This window comes from Apteryx rowi, unplaced genomic scaffold, assembly GCF_003343035.1.
Source record: "Apteryx rowi isolate R43461 unplaced genomic scaffold, aptRow1 scaffold_21, whole genome shotgun sequence".
Lineage (NCBI taxonomy): Eukaryota > Metazoa > Chordata > Aves > Apterygiformes > Apterygidae > Apteryx > Apteryx rowi.
This window is the reverse complement of record NW_020448419.1, coordinates 2,348,793-2,372,821: the sequence shown is the minus strand read 5'-3', so window position 1 is coordinate 2,372,821 and position 24,029 is coordinate 2,348,793. Positions and strand designations below refer to the sequence as shown.

General features: G+C 41.9%; 1 protein-coding gene and 1 long non-coding RNA gene across 5 annotated transcripts; one reads left to right on the top strand and one right to left on the bottom strand.

The window, feature by feature from the left end:
• Positions 1 to 1,043: 1,043 nt before the first annotated feature.
• Positions 1,044 to 12,587, bottom strand: LOC112965303. Of its 2 annotated transcripts, none has more exons than XR_003253240.1 (3): positions 12,275 to 12,587; positions 11,203 to 11,399; positions 1,044 to 2,225 (listed from the first exon to the last, which is right to left on the bottom strand). It is a non-coding gene; the product is annotated as an uncharacterized LOC112965303 (long non-coding RNA). The 2 variants fall into 2 exon arrangements; XR_003253241.1 differs by having other exon boundaries at positions 1,044 to 1,673.
• A 307-nt stretch (positions 12,588 to 12,894) lies between these two features.
• Positions 12,895 to 22,233, top strand: CCT4 (chaperonin containing TCP1 subunit 4). 3 transcript variants are annotated; one of them, XM_026064151.1, is made up of 14 exons: positions 12,898 to 13,201; positions 13,983 to 14,035; positions 14,330 to 14,419; positions 15,360 to 15,468; positions 17,233 to 17,375; positions 18,231 to 18,352; positions 18,441 to 18,573; positions 18,966 to 19,105; positions 19,400 to 19,496; positions 19,821 to 19,931; positions 20,181 to 20,311; positions 20,433 to 20,667; positions 21,595 to 21,708; positions 22,040 to 22,233. In XM_026064151.1, exons 1-14 carry the CDS (start codon positions 13,084 to 13,086, stop codon positions 22,052 to 22,054), a joined length of 1,611 nt encoding a protein of 536 aa, XP_025919936.1. In that variant the 5' UTR covers positions 12,898 to 13,083; the 3' UTR covers positions 22,055 to 22,233. The 3 variants fall into 3 exon arrangements, with proteins under 3 accessions (XP_025919937.1, XP_025919936.1, XP_025919938.1); XM_026064153.1 differs by lacking the exon at positions 12,898 to 13,201 and adding an exon at positions 13,500 to 13,611; XM_026064152.1 differs by lacking the exons at positions 21,595 to 21,708; positions 22,040 to 22,233 and adding an exon at positions 20,929 to 21,588 and having other exon boundaries at positions 12,895 to 13,201.
• The last annotated feature ends 1,796 nt before the right edge of the window (positions 22,234 to 24,029 follow it).

Here is a 24,029-nt window from a genome sequence, read left to right as displayed (position 1 = left end):
TTTGTGCATAACCATAATCCAGGGCTCATCTATCCAAGCAAGATAGACTCTGATTTTATTCACAAGAGTGAAGTTGCTGTTTGATTTCTTCTAACGTCTACATAAAGGTATCATCCAAAAAGACAGTATTACTAGAAGGAGCAAAAGAAAGATCTCCTTGGGCTCAGTTGCAAGGTGCTGTGCACACCTAACGGCAGTAAATAACACTGGTGATCACAACTGTTCAGCCCAACTTCAGATCAGGAAAAAGAAACATCAAAATTAAATGCAAAGAAGGAGAGCAGGACACTGCAGGATCCTTAAGGCAAGGATAATTGTTTTGTTGTGACTTCGTATGATGTCTTCCATAACCGAGGCTCCTAAGCGCTACTGCAATACCATTTACAGGCAGTGAGCAGGCAGTAAGGAGGTTGAAATACAGCAGTAACCCACAGAAGGGGGCAGTACATTACGATTTGCTTCACAATTGATTTTAAATGGAGATGACTCTCAATTCCATCTATAGATTTAGCAGGCTGATGATTTACCTCATGCAGAGGCAAAGACCAAAATAATGACACAGTTTAATGTGCATGTTGCTGTGGCTTGAAAAACTGAAATCCCATCCACTAGCAGCAGAGATTTTTATGCATTTATGCAGAGGTTTTTCAAACATACTTTTGGGTGCTAATTTCTGCAACAAAAATTATAATAGATGCTGAGAATCCAAGTTTTTCAGCAGCTTTGAGAGATCTTGCCGTTAAAGCTCAGAGAGCTGTTTTTGTAAGAGGAGGTGTTTGTCCCGATCAAATATTTCCCTTTAATTATCGCTGTTCAGAGTCCCATATGTTTATGTTCCAGTAACTGCATGTTTCTGCTGCTGTATAGATACAACATGTAAATTCCCCCCAGATCTCCGAGAATGAAGGGTGCTATACAGTGTAAAAGAGTTTCTGTTCTGTCAGTTATTTTTAATGTTCCCCCTATTAATGGAAATAAAAGTTAGAGTAAGATCTACAGACTGGTTCTTTATTAAAGATCTTGACCTTTGTGTTGACTTTACCATCTACAGTGTTTAACCAGAGAAACGAACTCAAACACTTTGTTGTTTTGGAGCCTTTAGGTATATAGTAAAGCATAATTTTTATTAACGGGAAATCTGTGTTATTTGATGTCATGACGGTTTTCATTTTCAGTGCGCCTGAAATGGGGTGTGCCATGCTCACGGCTAAGGGCTTGCAGCCCTTTCATGCAAGTCTGTCCTTTCCCCTGCACCAGTGCTGGCAATGACATCATCTTTAGACCGATGTTCAGGCAAATTCCTGTTGTGCCCATCCTGAGCTGCTGAGCTTGGCTGCACCCCAGGAATCAAACCTACAATAGAAGTGACTCGCAAATGGAGAAACCGGGATGGCGTCATCTTTCACTTTAAAAATCTCTTTTGTTTTCACTTGCTGGTAGTTTAGAACTTTTTTTGTTTGGACTTAATTTTTCATATTTATTTCAGGTCTGTTTTTTTCCTGCATTTTTCTGGAAGGTCTAAATAGGCGCAAGTGATATTTTAACTTTGTCTGCAGTGAGCAAGAACCTTCAGTCTTTGACTTGTATTATTCCAAACTGGGGCAGGGATCATATATTCCCCTGTGTTTGTTCAACATAGCTCCAAGAGACCTTGACTGGGGTCTCTGGTATTGCTGTAAACAGAAACAAAGTGGACCAAAATAAGAGATTTGTGAATAGCAACATGTGTATTCTTGAAGATTAACTCCAGAGATGATCCTGCAATTAGAAATAAAGAAGATTGTTCCAGTTTAACTATGAGTTAGTCCAAAGCAACAGGACATCATTTAAAATGAGATTTTGAGAGAATGTTTCTATCTACTCTTCACTAAACTGCAACTCATAATCACTGCAATGTTTACCTAGAAAGCCACAAAGCTCAGTGAAAGGAGGTCTTTGAGGAACAGGATTTGCCATCGCTGAGTATCAGTGACAAGAGGACACTAACTTGCCCAAGGCAACAGCCTTGGCAGTATGGGGGATACGGCAGAGGAAGCCGCCGAGCGGCACGATCACCTCAGAGGACTCCCAGGAGCACTGAAGAGTGGCTGCAGGCGAGCGGGCTGGCACAGACACCATCTCCATGCCCGGCAGACGCCTTGCACGAAGATGTGGGAGCACTTGCAAGCTGCTTCTCGTCGTAATTGAGCACAACAGTCATTTTGCGTCATAGCTTCTGCGTGGAGCTGCACAAACAGACCAAGCCTGGGAACTCAGTGGAAATGGCACATCCCTTTTCAAGCCCTTCAGAGAGCAAATCACATCCAGAGAGTTCAGCAAGCCCTATACACCGTCCTCCATCCAAGCATACCAGCAGTGTAAGCAGATCCTGTGGATCTCCCAGAAGGCTGATGACCTCTTGCAGCAGCCCAGGCATTTTGCAGGCTACTTTTCTTTTTCAGTTTCTCCCATTTGTGTTTTCATAGCCCTGGGATGGGAAGAGCCAGCCGGTGGTTCCCAGCGCACAGCCCTGGGGGGGAGACCTGCTGTGCCAGGAAGCCGGGGCTGCCCGCAGCTGCTCCCGAGCTGATCTGTGCACTCTTTGTTTCCCCCACCACCTCCAGTGGGGGATCGCAGCAGGTACACCCCCAGGGCCCTCGCCCCCACCCAAAGCGAGCGCCAAACAACCAGGCTGCTCCAGCCCCACATCCCTACCCCCAACAACTCTGACCTGGGGGCCTCCCAAGCCACACTTGCACACGGGCTGCCACGTAGCAAGACCTGCTCCGGAGCGTCCCCTAAAGTCACTGTTCAACAACCACCAACGAGCAAACAGAGATAAGCCACTTGTTGTGGCTTGTAACAGTCAGCGGTGAGTAAAAACGTGAATAAACTCCATTGTCTGTGTGTTCCAGACAGGGAATAAAGCGTGGGAAAGATGCCATATCATTTAGATTGTAAGTGTGTATATTCATTTTAACCCCACCTTGCATTAACCTTTTACTTACACCACTGGCAGCAATAGCTAACAGTCCCGTAACAGGGATGTAATCTTTGTGCACACCACCCTTTTCAGCGCTATGTTAGTGGAGCTTTCTCCCAGCTGCTGAGTAACACCCACTTTTCTCTGGACTGCTGCAGAGATGGTACCTAAAGCTTTGCACAAAGCTTTGCACATTTGGAAGGGCTCCAATAACAAACAAAACGCTTAAATAACTCCACCACCCCCCTTCCCAGGAAATAAATTGCAAAGGACAAGACTGAGTTTACGGGAGCTGTTGCTGTAGAGGCAGCACACTCGACAGCAGCTCTTAAGTAGTCTGTCTATATAAAAAGGCACCAAGGTATTAGCTGAGCAACAGTGTAACCAGTAAGGGAAGAGGGAGAAAAGTGCTTGAGGCAGAGGCATCGCACACGTGCAAAACAAACTATTGTGCTTCCACTATTCCCTGGCAAGAGAAAAGACTGGAGGACCAAGTCCCGTTGTTACTGTCCAACTTCAGGAACTATATTGCTAAATATGCTTTGGAGGTATTACGTGGGTCACAGCCGAGATCAGACCCAAAAAGCAGCATCTGGCAGAGACAGGTAGAGCATACTCCGCCCTCAGCCAGAGAGGGAAGTCTGCATAGTCCTATCCCCCATAAATCCACAGCAGTCCCACACTGGTTGTGACTTCGTATGATGTCCCCGTATAAACAGCACCCTCTGTCAAGCCAGGTACTGGATACTACCTCCCAGACAATTTATTTCTCTCCCGCCTCAGTCTCTTGAACCTTTCCCCATCGTGAGATGCACATTTACCACAACCAATTCCCCAAGCCAATTCCCACTCCAGTCTCTCCTGCCTGTTCACAGGCCCTCGCTGCCTTCAAGCCAATGCACCATGTCAGAGCCTCACATTTTCTAAAACTGCCTGTCCTAGGAACCAAGCGGATATGTAAGTCCCACTCCCGTGTCCCCCACTTGCTCCATCTGAAAGTGACCTTCAGCAGCCCGGTTTCATCGGGGCTGACTAGCCCTCCCAAAGCACAGACCCCCAGGCAGGGTCAGTGCCCCTCTCTTGCCCCGTCACACTCCCCCCTTTCGCAGGGGGCATGGAAAAGACTTAGCAGCAGGACTCAAAGCAGAATGTTTATTTATCGACACCTATGGTAAGCACTCACCTGCTTCAGGCTGGGAACTTCTTTTTTTCATTAGCACTTTTCGTTATCACTGCTAACATAGACTCTAGTTCTGAGTCTATATTAGTAATGACCAACTTTCCTCTCTACTTCATTGTCTTTTTTCCTCTATAGGAATCAGTGCTTCTCTTATTTCTCTTTTTCCTCTTATTTTTGCTAAGCTACAACCACTCTTCTTTGGATTTACTGTATACATACCTAAATTCTTAAATAATTTTAAAGTTAAAAAAAGCTATTTTTTTTTCTGCTGTACTTCACAAATTTCGATTTGGATAAAAAAAGCTTCCCCTTGCATTCGCACCCTGAACTCATGTTTCTTTTAAATAACTGCTGCAGCCCAAGACTAGGTAGACTGATAAAAGCACAATTATCATTTGGCTAAATCACAATATTTACAAAGTAAGTATTCAGGTATAAAACATTTCTTTGAAAAGCACTGCTTATTGCTAGTGCTTAATGCTAATATTTACTTTTAGAAAAACTGAATCACCACATTATTCTCTCTACATTTTCTATTGTAGCTGAACCTACCAATTTAAAAAGTAAACACTAAAAAGCAAGCAATATTATAATCACCAGGGTAAAATTATCTTGAAGCGCATTTTCTAGTTTCTACATAATCCAGGTATAATTGCAGAAAAATAAATCCAAATTAGTCAGTGTCATTTCCCAACCCGAAAGACAGCGTTGTCTTTCCTGTTGCTTTATAAACACAACCAATAACCAGGTTGGAGGTTTCCTCCATTTTCATTACTATGGATCCATACAAGCACTTGGCCCTGCTCTCACAGGGCTGGTTGGGACAGGGGCAGCGAGGAGAGCACCTGGGGAGCAAATCGGAAACGTTTCCTGAAGTAAGTAAAGCCTTCTGAGAAAGTTCCCTCCCTCCCAGCTCTCCTCCACCTGCTTGTTCCTCCCCCTCTTCCTATTTACACCCAACGCCAAATCCGTTCCTGTAGCTCCAATTGCAAGACATAAACCTGTGACAGGGTGACTGTGTTACATCTCTTAAATGCCTTTAAAATCTAACAAAAGCCGACCTATTACCAAAAAATGATAGCTAGTAATGCACCGACTGTTTAACAGTTCAACCTCTTGTCCTGTTTATCTCCATGACAGGACGATAACTTGGGAAAACTGCAGAGAACATTTAAACGTGCTTCCTGACAGCTTGTGTAAGCTTCTTCTGGCTTTTCTTCCTAAGGCCCCATTGCTATCCGCATTCCTAAGAACCTTCTCCATTCCCTTGTCAACTTTTTTCTTCTTTCTGTAGTGACCAAGTTCAAGCAAAGGAGGACTGAGATAGCCAACAGTGCACATGGATGCATCCCCCGAATGCCATGGCAGAGAGGCATGCTGTTCCCTCTCCCAGCTCCACATTTCAAAATCAGTCATCGAGTCTCGTGGAGACTCCCAGGAAGCAGAAACACTCCAGACCTCTGGGATAAGAGGCTGATTGCTGAAAAGGCCTGACTGCTGAAAAAACGAGGTTCTCTAAGGGCCAGAAGGCATGCAGGCAAAGGCCTTGCTGGCTGCGGGGGGACAGAGAGGGACTTCCCTGTCTTCAGTGCCACAAGCACCATGTGGAAAAGCAGTCGCCCAGAGCCCCGGCCGGGGTGGCACAAGCAGGTGGGTGGGAGAGCCCAGCACAGCAGAGGAGCAGCACAAGGCACTTCACGCAACTCGCCCCTGCTACAGAAGGGACCCTGCTTTTGGGAGGCACCCCGGCTAGCCGGGCTGCAAAGGGCAAGAGGCATTTAATGGGCCTGCTGGGGGAGAGGCAGCCCGCATCATACCACAGACTTTATCAGCTTCTTCATGGAAGGAAGCAAAATTAAACCACTGCACTCACTTGGCAAGCACCGCACTGGCATGGACCCGCAGCTCCGCAGTGATCTCCAGAAAAATGCATTCACCTGGTGTTAGACATGAGGATGCCTCTGAGGGTTCAAGCTCTTGCTTGTCAAGAAGCATCTGACTAGCACTTTACCTGTGAACTACTGAGGTATTTATCACAGGTGTGAACACGCTTGGTGTTTGCGGAAACAAATTTCACATGGTGCTTTTTCTTTTCATCAGCCAGCCAAAGTATGCAGAGATTGTTCTGAAGCAGGGCTGTATATTGCAAGAGTAATTCCAGCTTTTTTAAAAAGTAATCATCAAGTAGGACAACAAATAATAATATTACTTTGAAATATACTCAGGAAAAGATCCCTTACAGCAAGGCTGGTATTCTGCTGTCACCTAGAGGAAGAGGGTGGAATCATCCCTCCTAGGTACTACCGCATGTGGAAACACCTTATTCTTTCATCGAAGAACTTCAGCCTGCACCTTACAGACCAAGACTTACTAACTTACACTGCCCATGAGCCCCTGTGTGTGCATCTGTGTGTCCTTACCCATTAATATTGGAAAGTCAGCCAATTTCAACTAAATATGAAAGAGCGACACAAGTCTCAAAGAGCTGCTCTGACACCTTTCATTGACAACAGTGGCAGGATACAGGAGAGCCCATCGCTGCTGTCACTGGACCCCTTAAAGAAACTGTGGAACTCTTCACAGCATTTGTAGCATTTATCCCAATGTTCCAGCAGGAATCAACCTCCAGAAATTGCATTTGGCCTGCTCAACCCTTTCTACACACAGACGAACCCTCTCCAGAGATGTTATGAATGTCCAACAAAGGGAAAAGCTTCAGTCAGAGCTGCAACTTCAGTCTTCAGATACACAGGAAAATAGACTTCCTTTGGGCCACTGTTCACCTAGTTACTGGCTTTGTCCTGAAGAGCCCATTTGTTTTTATTCAGAAAGCAGAAGTGCTGAGAATTAATAGTAGCAACAATCCATGTCCCATAGACTGTTCATTCAGCAGTTTCTGTCCGTGTCTCTTATTACACTTAGTTCTCATTGACTGACTGACCAGTTTTTGTTTTCTCAGACAGAAATACCTTCCTTGGTCTTAAGAAATAGACATTTCTTTCACATTTTCCTCTACCAGTGTCAGGTTGGCAGAGCACTTCATGGTTATAAGGCTACAAAAAAGCATTAAAGTGTAATACGATTTTTTAGATACTATATATTAGAATTCTGAGATTTTGGAAACAGACATTATTTTTATAGACTTATTTTTATACTTTGTACTTGGATGACGAAGCTACCTTTAAAATAGTCTTTAAAAAATGGTCTGAATCCACGGGAATCCCTTAGAGCAAATTTTCACACGATTAGCAATATTTATCCTAGTATTCCTAGCTGAATATCATCACCATGAATTGCATTTGGTCAGCTCCTGTATGTTTGTCTGTTTCTGTTAAATATGGTATTTTTCTTCTCTTCCAAACCACAGTGCAATATCCTATTTTGTACTGCTATAAAATCATCATACTTCAGTGGTAAATAATATTACCTACTTGCACATATATGGAGAAGATAATACTTGCATGTCACTTTGTGTATTTTCCAACACACTACCACAGTATATGTCCTCATTTTTGCAGTCTCCTTTAATGGGTGAATACCCTTTTCATCTGCTTACCATGGCTCTCAGAGATTTTTTTTTTTTAAGGAAAATAAGGGAGAAAAAAGGCCTCAGAAAAGACTAACAGAAAATGGAGGGATTGTCAGAAAAGGGACAAAAAGTGTACGCAATATGCAGGACCTTGGATACACTTGGAACAGGAGAGAAATAAAGAAAAACAAAAGAAAACCAAGAAAAGAATCACAGAAAAATCCCTAAAAATCTGTATCATTTGTTCAACGTCTTCTGCACTAGGTGGCAGCACAGATGCAGCTATAGCTGCCATAAAGCCAGACCAAAGGGCTGGCAGCTCCACCTGGAGCGGTTTAACCACGGTACCAAGGAAAGCACCGAGACACCAACAGCTACAACCCCAGGGAGAAACTCAGGTCAGAAGAAAAATCACATTTCCATTTCTACGATAAGCACTAGGTACCGACTTTATTATTCTTTGGATAAATATAATCTACTTGCTGTGCAAAATATTTTGTGCTGGGGAGTATTTACAGAAGACATTGTCATTAAATTTATTAAATGTTTAGAAACTACTCACTTTTGTCAGAAAACGATTAAATAATGGTACTTAAACTTACAGCCATTAGGTTAAATGATGTCCCCCTCTCTTTGGTAATAATTCATTATACTGTCATTACTACTCCCCTGAGAATTCTAGACAAGTTATCTTCAGGAAAAAAGAAAAAAGACTCTATGGGAGATTAAAGTTCATACCCAACCTGATATAAAGCAGCATAGTTAAGTAGCAAAGATATACGTCGCAGGTATTTTTCACCTTGTAAAAAGAACAGAAATTAAAATATTTCTAGAACCCACATTTTGTCCTAATCACACCTATACAATTCACTGATGTTATTTGTGCTGTGAAGGTTATCAATCATACTGCAGTAGAATTAGCAAAGTTTACCTGACGTTAGGATTCAATTTTATGGGACACTGCACAAACAGGTAGTAAAAGGTTTTATTAGCTAACTACACCAGACTTGAAATAGTTGGGCAAGAAAATCAAGAGACAGACAAGTGAAGCGAACTGCCCAGAATCACAAGCAGTAGAGTAGCTGGTCAAAAAAAAATGCTAATATTGTCCATTGCCTCTGCCTGAGCAAAATACAGCTTTGAAAACCACAGAAACTTTGCACTGATGGACATTAGCAGGTATGTAAGAGGTAGAATTACCCTTAACTAAATTAAAACTAGCAGACAAAACAATAATAAAATACAATGCAAAACACACTCTGTGTCATAGCCCACCATGACACCTTAAACCCTGCAATGACCTAAGACCAAATCAAACGCTAGGGAAGGAATTTCCAGTAGACAGAATTAGGCACATAAAGGAGACAGTGGATGACAACAACCTTTAAACTAGCCAGACAGCTCCTTTTAAATCCAGCACAAACCTAATCTCACAGGCTAACACTTACAAAAGCCTTCATCCTAACTCTGCCCTGAAACCCAGCGTCAGCCCTAAAAGATCAACCCTGCCAGACCAAAATTATTAGTAAGGTAGCCACTAACCATAGCAGCCCTAAACTTAGCTCAGTAACTTGTCATATACCTATTAAAAATCCAGGGTCTCCACCCAGTAATGGAACAAACCCTGTTCCCAAATTATTCTTAACACCAGAGAGGCTGTTTTTGCCAAACACAGAGCTATGTATAACAAGGAGGCTCTTACAACATCAGTTCTAACCATTATTTCCTTCAAAATCCAGAAAAACCCCAACCTTGCTGCTAACCCTAGCGCAAATCTCATACTGGAATAGCAACCTCTGCCAGGCCCAGCACTGAGCAGCATATACTCACTGATGGTAATAGCACAAACTCTATCTTCAAAACTAGGTATTTTTTCTGCCAGCAAACCAGGTTCATTGGAACACACTGTGGCATAACCAAACCCAAATCCCAATCTAGCACTGGAGAAGCAATATCTGCCACTCCCAAAATGAATACAGTACCCTTAAATATAGCTATGCTGCCCTTTATACGCAGGAGAAACTAAGAACCTCCTACAGTACCACAACAAACTCTAAAAGATCCCAAATGTGAGGCCACAGCGCTACAAGGAGGTGGCCAGCTACAGAAACTCTAAGTATACTATAACAGGTCTTTAAAAAACTGGACTCTTCACCGAGTAACAAACAGCACAGATTCTAGCTTTAACATTACATTAGTGTTAAACATCCAGGATTTAATATTGTTGCCATCAATGCTTAATGTATTCTAAGAATAGGGTTAGAGAGCCCAATGGTCTTGGTCATTTAGGATGTGCTTTTGATCATTTTTTAAATAAAAATCCAGGTTTAAACTGTTACTAGAAAAGGTCCCCAAGCCATGGCTCTTAGCCTGGATGTATGCATCAGCTCATAAACTTACAACTCATCTGCCTGTTGAAAATGGAACAGAAAAAAGCAAAAACTATTCACTTCCAAAATCTTGTCTTTACATATTGTCTCTGACAGACAAAGAACATTCATTCTCATTACACTGGCGCATAAATCCCCTCAGTATGACCAGGGAAACCAGGAGGTTGCTGCCTTTATAAACAGTTCAGCATATCTGCTGGAGACGGAGCATACTTGCTGTTATCTTTATGTTGGCAGGAATTGCCAAGAACACAGCACAAAAAATAAACCGACACGTGCAACATGGAGTAAGTGAGAAAAAAAATCAAAAGCAACTGTTAAAAATGGTTAAGAGGGATGATAAAGTAATGCGACTGTGGAGCCTTTTTTCATATTTTTTGATGATGACAGAACTGTCAAAATGTTTGCATTTATAAACATAAAAAACTGTTGTTAGCACTAGAAAATTGCTCACCATGATAACAGGTTTCACGTGCAGCGAGCTCCTGATATAGATGTAGATACTTGGAAAAGGAAAGCAAGTTTGACGAGCGAAGCTCATGTCCCTTGCCTGTTTTTACAACGCACTGTCCACATTATGAGCACTTCACTGGTGCGGGGATACATTTCTTGTTGTGTAATTTCCTCTACATACGAGCACTTTATTGGCGCTGCCATACTATAAATCCTAACTCCTCGCAGCCAGTCTGGTAGAGATATGCCATAAAAATTCCACATTTTAAGACGTTACTTGAGCATTCTCATTTCAGCCAAAGCTCTTTTGAGCTGCTATAACACTAATAATAATACACTGGGTCATTCAGTGACTGCAGGTTGTTTTCCTATAAACATTTCCAGATGTATCTTTCATTTCCTCCTCAGAAATCATTAGTAAACATACACACATTTGTTTCTTATTTTGAACACAGTCTAAAATTAATTCACTTTGCGGATTCAAGTATGTGCTTTGCATTCAAACCTTACTAAGTTTATATTCTGCTCAAGATGGAGAAAATAATTCCAAATATATATTCAGAATTCCTGAGAAAGACAAGAGCACAAATGCTTCTTATACCTAGATAGTAGTTGAGGCAAGACCAACTTAACAGTTAAGTATAAGCTATCTTCTAACTCTAATGATTTTTACTGATATAAAGCATACCTTTTTAGGGTGATGATACAAGCTGAGATAGAGTCCCTCAGACACATAGGATGATCAGGGTGTGACGGAAAAACATACATTGTTTTTGTTCTTTCCTGTAATTCAAGTCTAATTTCACTTGTGATAAAGCTGCTGCTTAAAATCCTTTTTGCTGCTCTTTAAGGAGGATGGTGGTCAGTCTCTTGGGGTAACAAGTTCTGCAAAAGGGAAAACAAAGGTGCTCAAAATCTAATCAAAACAGCTAGCAGAGCATAGCAGGTCTTCTTCTCAGCAGGAAAGAAACTGCAAGATGCCATCCCAAGTCCAATAAAAGCCAAAGGCTGGACCCATGAAATAGTGGGACAGATCACAAAAGAAAGTAAGCTACAGCTACACTAACATCGGTGGCTATTGGCTTATCATATAGCACTGAAATCAGTGGCTTTGGAAAGGCTGCCTGTCAGAGAAAAAATTTTTTAAACAAAAATATATTAGCAAATGTTTCTAATATAGCTGCACTTGCAAATTTCACAAAACCTGTACAGTGCCAAGCAAGACCAATCTGATGAGTTAGTAGTCATAGTGCTAGGAAAATAATTTCTACTTGTAACCCCAGATTTTCTAAGGGAATGGGCTCCCTCCGAAAACAGAAGTGCTGCTGGGACCCCTTCCAACAATAAAAGCATCAGTGATATTCTCCAAGTTTCATACAACCTGCTGTGGTCAAACAGCTGTAAATGGACAATACTGGGAAATATTGGGACGTGGTATGCTTCTTGCAATCGTTTTTATTAGGCAAATTAACATTCAAAATGAACAGCACAAAAGCAGTACCCAGGAGGTCTTGTCTGATGGAATTGAACTGCTCCTTCCACCTAGGCCAAATTTCTGGTTCTTCTAAATGAAGGAACCCAGGAAACTGCTGGAGTCTCTATAAATGCACTTCCTTCAAGAAAAATGTTTAAACAATGCTGCATTTATCATTCACCATTCTGGAAAATGGTAGCCTGACCAATCAAAGCAGTAAAACCGGGGCAACGTTGCTCGCTTGATTCACTGAGCTCTACTAAAATACGAGAGAAACAGAACTCACTCTCTGAGAGGTAGAGTCTGACATTTTTTAATCGCTTTTGTTCTTCACAAGGATGCCCAGTGCACTGAATACTTCTCGAGGGGGCCCTGCCCAGTTTCTCCCTCAGTAGCTTCTTCCAGGTCCCTGGCGTGAGCCTCTGGCCAAGCGGTGACATAACCCGCCCTTCACAGCCTGAGCTCACGCCGCGTTGCCCGCAGAACCCCTTTCGCTAGGTTCTTAGTGCATAAAACCCACATGGCTCTTTATTTCTCAATTCACGCGCCAAACCAGGGCCGCCAGTACCCGTTACGCCGCCTCACGCTGCCCCCGAGGCTGCCCGCCAACGGCGGCCGTTGGGGCGGGGCGGCGGGCGGAGCTGCGCCATTGGCGCAGCGGCACCACGTGGCCCGCGCTCGCGCTCCCGCGCTCCCCCTCCGCCCCCCGCCGAGGCAGCGCGTGCGCGGCGCAGCTCCGCTGGGCGGGAAACTGCCCGCGCGGCGCCTTCTAGAAAAGCCGCCTCAGCGGCCGGTGCTGCCCCCTTAGGTGTCCGAGCCGCTCGCCGGCAGGCGCGGGCTTCCCTCCTGCGCGGCGCAGGCGCGGAGGCGGCAGCCCCTGCGTGACGTCACGCCGCGCGCCGGCCGCAAGGACCCGGGCGCGGCGGTCGCAGCGCGTTCTGGAAGGTTCCCGGCGGGGCTGCTGGTAGTGCGGGGCCCATCCGCGTCCATCGCCGCCGGGGCTGCCGGCACCGCGGGCTCTGCTCGTGTCCAGCGGCGGCCGTTGCCGCGGGGCCCCTCCGTGTCCGTGTCCGTGTGCAGCGGCGGCAGGCGAGGATGCCGGAGAACGCGGGGCCCAAAGCCCACGGCGGCGCCGGGAACCGGGCCAAGGGCACCTACCAGGACCGGGACAAGCCCTCCCAGATCCGCTTCAGCAACATCTCCGCCGGCAAAGGTGCGGCGCGGCGGGTGGCGGCGCGGCGCCGGGAGGGCTCCGCGCCCTTTGGGCCGCGGCGAGCCTGGGCCCGACCCGCCGCCGCCTCCCCCTTCCTCCCCCATCGCCGGCAGGGCCTGCTTGGCTCTCTTCGCCCCGGCCTTGCGGGGGGAAGGCGGAGCGGGCTTGCTGCCTCCCCATTCATGAGGAGGACCCGATCCCGGGGGAGACGCGTCCTTTCTCGTCCGCCCTTTCGGGTGGGGGGGAGGAGAGAGGGGCAGCGTGGGGAGGGCAGCACCCTTCTGTTGTTTTCAGTGTTGAAGCTTGACAGTTGCATGCGGATTGCCGTGGTCCCTTCCCAAAATTCAGGTGCTCATAGCCGTTTCCCTTGTCTCCCTGTATGTTGCATGCTCCGTTTTGCATTAGTACAGGTATGCTTATGGTGGTTTTTAATGGTAACAGGCTCGTGGTGGTAGGACAAGTGCTTGTTGGGGGAAGCTAAATTTGGCATTTGATGCAAACCCTGGTCAGGTTACTTGGCACATAGCATTTCAACTCAATTTTAAAATGGTTCTAATCAAGTGGTCAGATGTTAATTGATTTAAAATTCCAGTTATGGAAATCGATCCTGAAGTTACAACATTCTGTATAATTTTGTTGTTATTGAGGATGACTTAATGCTGGCAGAATCATTTTCGAGCTGTGTAATACTGGGGAACTTTCTCTATGGAAGAAGTGTTTAGAATGATGGAGGGCTTGTAGTTTTTTAGATCAATTTGCAAATGTATTTCTTTTCTTCTAGCTGTCGCTGATGCAATTAGAACAAGCCTTGGACCAAAGGGAATGGATAAAATGGTAAGCCTTATGCTGAAACTTTAAAGATCTTAAACTTACTGGAGATACTGTAATGTGAATGTGTTTTGCATAAGACAACTCTTTTGCTTTGAACTTCATTCCTAAGCACGAAAAATAGAATACTTTTGGTTTTTGTGACCAAATCTCACTTCCATAAAGGACCTAAAATGTAAAGTAAATGCACATCCGAGTTTCCAAAATAATGTTGACAGGAAAATGCTTTACACTTAGCATCAAATCAGCTTTGAGATTTGCAATTACTAATCAGGACTGTGTTTTCTTCCTCCTTCCTAGATTCAGGATGCTAAAGGAGATGTGACAATCACTAATGATGGTGCTACTATTCTGAAACAAATGCAGGTTCTGCATCCTGCAGCCAAGATGGTAAATATTTTTCTATAGCTTGGACAGTGCTGCATGTTAGAGCGTTGTTTCCAGGACAGAAAGCATTAGAAACATTTCATGTGATTTTGAGCAAGAGATTTTGCTTAGCATACTTCAAGACTGCGTACTTTGATTATAAGGTCTGCTCAGAGTTCCAAGACCGGATTTGTTATCCTGTGTTCTGTATACATAATCTCTTCTGGATGTGTTTTAAGACATAAAAGAATCTAGCCCTATCAGCCTTCTCTCAGCCAAGAAAGAAAAGTTAGTGATGTCCCAAACCAGCAGAATGCAAAAGATTTGAAGAGAATGAATTACATCATGGTTGGGTGATTCTAGGAAAGAACCTGTATCCCTGCTTCTAAAGCAATCCTTTGCTTTGTGTTTTCTTCTGTGTTCCAGCCCCCACCACCCCAGCCATGCTCAATAATAAGGATAATTAATATGGATATTAATTGGACCTGAACTTGGGGGGGTGAGGAGGAAGAGTCTTTCACAACTGTTTAGCCTTGTAGCCAGTTTGCGTCTAACCATGTGTACTTGAGTGAACACGTGCAGGAAACACCAGCCTGGCCTTCTGAGAGCTTAAATGTAGGCCTCCTAGTCTTGAATTGTGGTTGGAGATGGAAATGAGATGCCTGTGATCCTCCTAAGGGAAAAGCTGGACCTGTTCAGTAGGTGTGATCAGTTCTAAGCTTGGGAGAGAAGCTGCTTGACTTCTGTAGGTGATTTGATTTACATCAGTTGTACTTCAGCCAAACATTTATGCAAGTGTGATAAGTGAGTTGCAAAAGGTACAAATTTCAAATCAGGAAAGGCAGGATTGGTCCTGATAGTAAGGTTGATTTCAGTAGCATTGCGTTCTTGAATGATTTTCTCAGTAATTGCCAGTGTTTGTATTAAGTAGCATTATAAACTTAGGTTATAATTTCTTGTTTAGTTGGTAGAGCTGTCAAAAGCACAAGATATTGAAGCTGGTGATGGCACTACTTCTGTTGTTGTCATTGCTGGAGCTCTTTTGGATGCCTGTTCCAGACTTCTTCAAAAAGGTATATATATTTTTTTCTTGAATAAAAACATGACTAGAGGTAGTTACATCCTATATTTGGTTGCACATGTTTAATGAAGTTTAAAGTAACTGTTACCAATTTAAACATGGAAAGTAACTCAGGTCTTCATATCCAGATTTCACCAACGTCCCAGTTCAATAAAAAAATCTCACTGTTTAGCTTTGTATTCTGAGTTGTGAAAGCTTTGTTTTTGATACAGGAAATAGTGTCTAGGAGATGTGGTGAATATTGCCTTGTAAAAACTCACCTACATCATACTTATTTCTGTCATGGGCACAGATGTATCACAAGAAAGTATAAATGAAACTTGGAGCTGGTGACTCTACAGTTACTCTACTTTCAGCAAATTTATCACTTACAGAATAGGGTCCTTCAGAAAGTCCAGCCAGGAAAAGACATGAACTTTGGAAGCAAAAGTTACTGTAGTCTGTGCTCCGTTAGCTCAGAGATCACCAGAAACGACCTGTGATACATATGGAAATCAGAAGGGATGGTTATAATTGTTGCTCTATGTATTGGCGCTTTTTTTTTTAAGAAGGGAAGAACTTACCTCTATCATGAAAACCCCTACTAGCTTTTGTGAAGTAGAAATTATCCTTTCAGAATTTTAGATGTTAGGCTTTCTGGTCAAGAAATGATGCAGAAAGAAGCGCACAGGTCCTGCACATCTAAATGCCATATGTATGTAAAGCCATTAAATAGTAACCCAACTTACACTTTTAAAGCGATATGTCGACTTATCTGACATAACTTTGGGTGAAGGTGCGGATGATGAAAAAAGTAGATGATTGTTCTTCACCTTTTAGGGAGATGTAGTTGTGTTAAAACTTTGTCCGGCTTTCTTTTTTGGGGAGCCCAGTACTGACTGAGTCTGTAAAGAATTACTGATACCTCCTCTCCTCAGTTTTCTCTTACAATCTGCTTCCATCCAGTTCAGGAGCTTCTTCAGCTGTCTGACCTGTCTGGCTTGGTATCATTAGGCTTCTGTGTACACTGGAAATAGAGTAAGGATGACTGGACCTACAGAGTCCTTTTGTGTCTCAGATCTGGACTTTGTAGCTATTTACTTACCGTAGTCTCATTTTGATGTACACCATTTTGCTTGTTGTCCCCTTTCTGGCTCTTACCAAATATTTGCCTGTATTGACTTCCTCTCCCAGTACTGGTGGTATTTGTGCATTCTCTTTACGTGTTCCTGACAGCCAGAAACAGTCTTACCCAGCAATGCTACCAGAAGCAGCTACCATGGTTAGGACCAGCAGCCTGGTATCCCTGAAAGGTGGTTAGAAGATGCCTGTTTAATGGTTTCCAGTAAGCTGCCTGTTTTGAAAAGATAAAGGGTATCAAGCACTGTAGAGAAATTTGGGAACTTCCATAAGCAGCAGTGGGAAACCGCTCTTCAGAAATCTGAAATGAAATCACTGTCAGGCTCCTCACAGGTATGACCTGAATAGCTGCAGCTTTAAGAATGTCAAGGAAAATTCTGAGAACGCATCTATCTGGAATGTCCATGAGAACAAAGAATTAGCAACACTGTAGGGTTTTTTTCCTCAGTTTTAACAGCAGAAAGGAATAAGGGGAAGTCACCTGCTCGCGAAGAATGCATTTTGCTGAAATGGCTTTGATTTATTCTGACATCAGAGTCTCTCTAAATTAATCTTAAAATGGAAAGAAAGAAGGCGGGGGGAAAAAGGCTTTGGTTTGAAAGCATGACCTTCTAACTACGTATTGTACAATTCACAGGAATTCACCCCACCATTATTTCAGAGTCATTCCAGAAAGCTTTGGAAAAAGGTATTGAAGTATTGACCAACATGGCACAACCAGTTGAATTGAGTGACAGAGAAACCTTGCTAAATAGTGCAACTACTTCACTGAATTCAAAGGTGGGGCTGATACTTAAACTTCCTGCCTTCAGACTAGCTGAGCCTTTCAGTTTTTCCTAGCTAATGCTACTATTCACTTACTTAGAGTTGTCACAAATCTAGTTGTTTTTGAGACCATGCTACTTTCTGTTAGATTAGACTGACTTATTTTAAAAGCTATGGTTGATTGAGATTAATTTGAAGCATACAAACTGAATTTCAGTCAAAATTTTTAGTGATCTTACATGTTAACTGTAAGCATAAAATAAATAGGTAAGCTTAAACTGAGAACAGTAACAGAAAAATCCAGCAGTTTCCTGAGAGCATGTGATAACTCCTCATGTAGGCAATTCTTATTCATGTGCCAGAAACTTCTAAAACAGCATCAAAATCTGGAGTTGAGTTGCCTGCAAGAACTCTTTTCCTGAAACAGATGGATTTCAGAGTTCCTTGTTTTCCCTAGAGGTCCAATAGTTACAAAACGGGAATAATGACATCTCTTCCCTGCTATATTCCTTTGCATTGTAGAGTCACTTGTAAAGTGTGTTAGTCCCTTTCCAACAGAATAATCTGGGAAGCTCTCTAAAGGCTTATTTTAAGAGTTTAAGAAGGAGAAATTCACATTTCTTCAAGTAATTCCTGAAGCACGGGTTTTTCCCAACAAAATAGCTGTTTTTTTGAAATTGCATAGCACTTAAACTGCAGTAAGACATCCAGCTGGCTGACAGGGAGGGAAAACGAACTTTGTTTTAAAATTCAAAGGTCAAATGAAGATGTGTAAAATACAATGACAATACCATTTTGAAATTACTAGCCAGCTTTTATCACTGGTAAATGTCTCACACTATTGATTCTTTTCCTTATTATATCCCTTAGGTTGTGTGTCAGTATTCTAGTTTACTTTCTCCAATGAGTGTGGATGCAGTGATGAAGGTGATTGACCCATCTACAGCTAGTAGTGTGGACCTCAGAGATATTAAAATTGTTAAGAAGTTGGGGTAAGAAACAGTTCGTAACTAGAAGATTTTTGACTTTGTGAAATTTGCTTCCCAAAATACATGATTCATGAATTGTTCTTGTTTCCAGAGGAACAATTGACGACTGTGAACTGGTTGAAGGATTAGTCCTGACTCAGAAGGTGGCAAATACTGGTGTAACTAGAGTGGAAAAAGCCAAAATTGGCCTAATTCAGTTCTGCTTGTCTGCTCCAAAGACAGATGTAAGTTAAAATATTACTACAGTGAAATCTTTTGCTGTAGTACTTGAGAGATGTAAATGGAATGAAAATGCATCTTCTTACAATGTTGTGATGTCAGCTCTATTCCACAGCTGTGATGAAGGTCTGCTAGCTTAATGTGCTGGGAAATGGTTAGATACTCGTAATCCTTAAACATAAACAACTCATAGTCGGTATTAGAAAGGAAATAGTTCAGAAGTCTGGTATTTCTCGTCATTTAAACCTCTAATAAGTCTTCTTTTCACTCTAATCTGTTCGTGTCTGTTTGCCTTGAATCCCAGGCTCCTAAAGCTTTAGAATGTAGAACATCTTGACTCTTGCTTTTAAAGTCAGCACTTCTTCATAATACTTGGGTTTTTTCCTCTTTTTAATAGATGGACAACCAAATTGTTGTTTCTGATTATGCTCAAATGGACAGAGTACTGCGTGAAGAGAGAGCCTATATTCTAAACTTAGTTAAGCAAATTAAGAAGGCTGGATGCAATGTGCTGCTGATTCAGAAGTCTATTCTGCGGTATGTTAACTACTGATTCCTAACCTATTGTGTTTGTTGGAGAACAAATGGGATTGATTTGAATACCTGGAAAACTGAAGCCAAGTATTAACACTGACACCGGGGCCCAGTGTGTCAGACTGGCTTTAAAAGAGTCGCCGTACTTTAGTATGTACTGACATTCTACATATTCTGGATTTAATAATATCCCTACTTCATAGGGCTTGAGCGCTGCTGGTAAGAGCCAAGCAACTGGCTAGTATAACCCAAATTTACAAGAATACTGTGCACTGACTACTTCCTTCTTGTTTTTAGGGATGCTCTTAGTGACCTAGCTCTACATTTTCTGAGCAAAATGAAGATCATGGTGGTTAAAGACATTGAAAGAGAAGACATTGAATTTATATGCAAGGTAAAGTGAGTTATGTAAGTGGCTATTTGAGTAATAGCCATGTTTAAATTAAGTACCCAGCCAATGCCAATTTATTATGACCCTTTCACGGGTTTCAAGCCAACAAACTGCAATGTTCTGAATGTAATGTAAGAGCAAACAAGGCATTTCCCTGAAAGACATTCTTGGTCTGTTGAGCAGTCAAATTTGTAGAAGGATTAGAAGTGGATGTAAAAGCTGCAGTCCACCTGCGTTTTACTGTAATACGCAGAAGTACGTTATGCAGTATGCTTGCTGAATCTGCGGTTCAGATTCTGACTTTTCTTACTTTTTTTTCCCCTCCAGACAATTGGAACTAAGCCTGTTGCTCACATAGACCAGTTTACTGCTGATATGCTGGGGTCTGCTGAGCTGGCAGAAGAGGTTAACTTGAACAGTTCTGGGAAGCTAATAAAGGTGAGTGAGTGACGTGTTAATACCTTTTTAACATTTGCCAGTTCTTTAATATTAACTACTAACTTAAGCACAATAATTTCAGTAATAGCAAACATTAAAGCACCTACTTCTAATCCCTAGCTAGCCACTGACTTTGCAAGCTTAGTGGGTTTGCTTAGCAGACCTCAGTACTATTACAAAAGTTGAAGATACTAACTGAAGTCTTTGTCCAGAATGTTGTTTTAGTCCATTTTTTTGTCTTTGTTTTAGATTACAGGCTGTACAAACCCTGGAAAAACTGTAACGATTGTGGTACGTGGATCCAACAAACTTGTTCTAGAAGAAGCTGAGCGTTCAATTCATGATGCGCTGTGTGTCATAAGATGCTTAGTTAAGAAAAGGTAACTTCTTAGTTTTGTCAGATAGTGACTGAGTGTTCTAATAACACAGCAAGTTAACTACTTATGCACTTAAAATGAGGTTTGAATTTTATTTATTTATTTTTAAAATCTCTGTTCTCAGAGCTTTAATTGCAGGTGGTGGAGCACCAGAGATAGAGTTAGCACTGCGCTTGAATGAGTATGCTCGCACTTTGAGCGGTATGGACTCGTACTGTGTCCGTGCATATGGAGATGCACTGGAGGTCATACCATCTACACTGGCTGAAAATGCAGGCCTCAATCCTATCTCAACAGTAACAGAGCTGAGAAACAGACATGCTCAAGGAGAGAAAACAGCTGGCATTAATGTCAGAAAGGTAATAAGAAACCATACATGCACAGGATTGTTTTGTTTTAAATTGGGTACCTTAAAGGGAAAATGCTAAACATTATGGCTGAAATAAGGAAAGGCCTAACTTGCGTCTCATGGCTGTATTCTCCCTAAAATTATAGTGTTAGGACAGCTTGTAGCTTGCTCTTTGAGGCTTTACAGCTTATCTTGGGTATTGATAATAGCATATACTTAAATGCCATGCACATAGAACAAGACACTTGTCACTTGTCACTTGTCACTACAGAACCATTATTGGAACAGAAGTATCCTGCAGTCAACTTCTAGAAACAATTCTGGGTGTCACAAAAAAGTCTTTCAGAAACTTAGTTCTGGTGTATGAGGGGGGATACTTCACTCACAAAGAACAGTCTTGTGAAATATTTTCATTGTAAAACACGGAGTTTGTCCACAGAGGTAAGAACAAGTAGTCTCAGTGCTGGAATTGCAGCCTAAAAATACCTGAGCTTAAATAGCTTCCCTGGCACAGGCTGAATAGAGTAAGAAGGAATACTTTTGAAATTTAGAATTAATAATCTTTACAGCTGTCAGAACTAGATAACAGCTCCTTAAATAATTTATTCTTAAATGAGTTTAGAATGCATTCCTTAACAAATTTAGATAAGGCAGGTTTCTTTGTTCATTTTGCGTTAATCTTTAATGCCTTGTTAGCACAGTGGGCTAGCTTCTTGCTTGGATATCTTCACCATGTTTAAGGTAGCATAGCTATATTTGTCATTCTCTTGGCTAAGTTTGAGTGGACATGTGCAATAATATTCCTGTTGAGAACTGAATAGAGTACAAGCTAGTTGATGATTGAAGTTGAATGTCCTTTCCAAAGTTCTGTTAAAAGATAACTTGTTAAAACTGACGGTAGTCTCATGCTCACTAAGTTAGTTACTTGTTCTTGTAGGGTGGGATCTCCAACATCTTGGAGGAGTTGGTAGTCCAGCCGCTGCTAGTGTCTGTGAGTGCGCTGACTCTTGCAACAGAAACTGTGCGCAGTATTCTTAAGATTGATGATGTGGTGAGTAATGTTTGCATCACATTCTGCTTTTTACACAAGCACCAGAATAATTACCGTCATCAAACTTGCTGTATTTCAAAATGTTTCATTCTGTAGTCTCAATTTAAATGCTACTTGACCCTTCGACTTTCTAGTAACTGCTGATGGTAATTGTAGAATAGTAATTAAAAGTAAGTCAGATTTCTGTTAGTATTATAAATACTGTACCTTACTGTAGTAAGAAGTTAATAATGTGACTAGAAAATACAGGATCTTTAAACAGAGGAGTAGAAGTAATTGTTTTGTACTCTGTGGACTTCTTATGCCTGATGTTGTAAATTCTTCTTTGCAGGTGAACACTCGGTAAGACAAATAAAGGAAACGGGACTGTGCCCTAGAGTACCTTCCCTGTAGTTTGGAATATGGTTTCCTCACCAAAAACGCCTATGTGAATCGTCTTAAAGTCTGCAAACACTTATGTACTTTTATCATATTAATTTAATAAAATCTCTGGTTTCAAAAAGCAAATGTTGTTTATCAATATAAGTATGGTAGTCCTTACCTGAATCTCTCCTTTAAAAGTGCTGGGAATAAGAATACCTTTTTCAGTGTTACATTAGCTTTTTTCTGTGCTACGTGATCTGATTTAGCTCTGAAAAGTTTAACAGTAAATAATTAGCTTTTATAATATATTCTGAAAATGCCCTTGAATTAGCTCTCCACTACCCCAGTAACTTAGAGCGCTTCTCTAACTGTTATCTGTAATGGAATGGTGTTTTCACCTTAAATTTGACTAGAGCTAGACTGAAGAAATCCCAGCAACAACAAAACAGTCTCCTTAGCACTTTACTGCATGACTGAAGGAGGTAAAATCCTGACCAGGTCCTGTCTGCATATTGGCTGGCTGTTTCTGGACTTATATCTGGTTCTTAGGGAAGGACTGAAAGTGATTTTGCACAACTCATTGGGGCAATAGTAGCATTGCACACTTAAACATGGCACATACATGCTTTCCAGAGTCCATGTAGCTCTATAAAGTTCTAGAGGAGGTAGTAAGTGTAGAAACAATAGTAAATCTCAAAGCTAAATCTAGTTTAAAAAAGCAGGGATAATAATTGGTATTATTACAAGTGGGCTTGTCTGTATTAATAGGATTTTATTTAAAACCAGTTTTCCAGCTGAAATAGCTGGAAGATTTAACCCTCACTGTTCTTTTGGTCACTTCCATCATCCTGCTCAACTCAGAGGACCATCTGGGAAAACCGTGGGAATGAGGTCTTGCACACACATACACTGGATGTCAGTGAGGTTGACAACCAGAAGTGAGGGTGATGTTACTCTGTAAGAAAAGGGCTAATAGCTGTGATGATAGTAAATGATAAGATTCTATAAGATCACTGCAACAAGTAGTTGGTTTCCCCAAAATGGGCTGGGAGTCAAATTATAAATTACCCTGTTTTATCCTAATACAAAGTATACTATTTTATGAAGCAGTTCATTGAATATATCCTAAATTCTATTAATACCTGAAGGAAACTCATATACGCTTGTTTGCAAAGGCAGCTTAGTCTTGCTGCATCTTGGACAGCGCATTAGCTAGCACTGCATGCGCAGGATGACGAGGGTCACTTCATTGGGGTGAGCTGCTAATAAGGTGGTGAACTGGACTGCAGTGGTTTTACCTTTTTGGCTAATGGGAGAATCCTGGCTGCATCAGGATTCATTCAGTTCAGAGTGAAAATATTTCAACTTGTTTCTAGTTCTTAGGCTGAAAGCCTGAATTAATGCTTTAATCCTCTCTACTGCTATATTGAGATGATCAGATTCTTCTTTATGTTTAAACAAGAGATTATTTCTCTTCCTGTAATTATTTCTTGCATTTTTATTTACCATCAAAATTGGATGTGTAGCTTTTGAGGAAGTTTCTGCTACTGAATGTATTGACCAAGTATAGTTGAAATCACTTTTATGGCTATGTATATCATTCAGAATAATTCAAATACTTAAAAAAAAAAAAAGGACAAATTAACTGGCTTTAAAGCTCTGTATGCATAATTTATTGGCTCATTAAAAATCTAAATTAGGCCTTATCCCACAGGATTAGTCTCGGCGATGAGCTCAGTCTTTTAAACTCATCTATCCAGTTCAGGTATTAATTCTTGATTGAAGAAGTTTTCCTTCCCCATCCTCACAACTTTCCAGTGCTTGACAAGGCTTAGCACGTACGGTGTAATCTTTGCATTAAAAAGCACTTGTAATTTTACTGAAATAGGTAGCTCCAGCGATCCTTAATGCCTCGGCAGAGGGGGCAGAGGGCAGGGGAGCTGCCGCCGCCGCCGCCA

Coding starts and splice junctions, on each gene's coding strand:
- CCT4 (XM_026064151.1), top strand. CDS start 13,084: ATGCCGGAGAACGCGGGGCCCAAAGCCCACGGCGGCGCCGGGAACCGG. Junction 18,353..18,440: donor AAAATTGTTAAGAAGTTGGG/GTAAGAAACAGT, acceptor TCTTGTTTCCAG/AGGAACAATTGACGACTGTG. Junction 20,312..20,432: donor AGATGCTTAGTTAAGAAAAG/GTAACTTCTTAG, acceptor CTCTGTTCTCAG/AGCTTTAATTGCAGGTGGTG.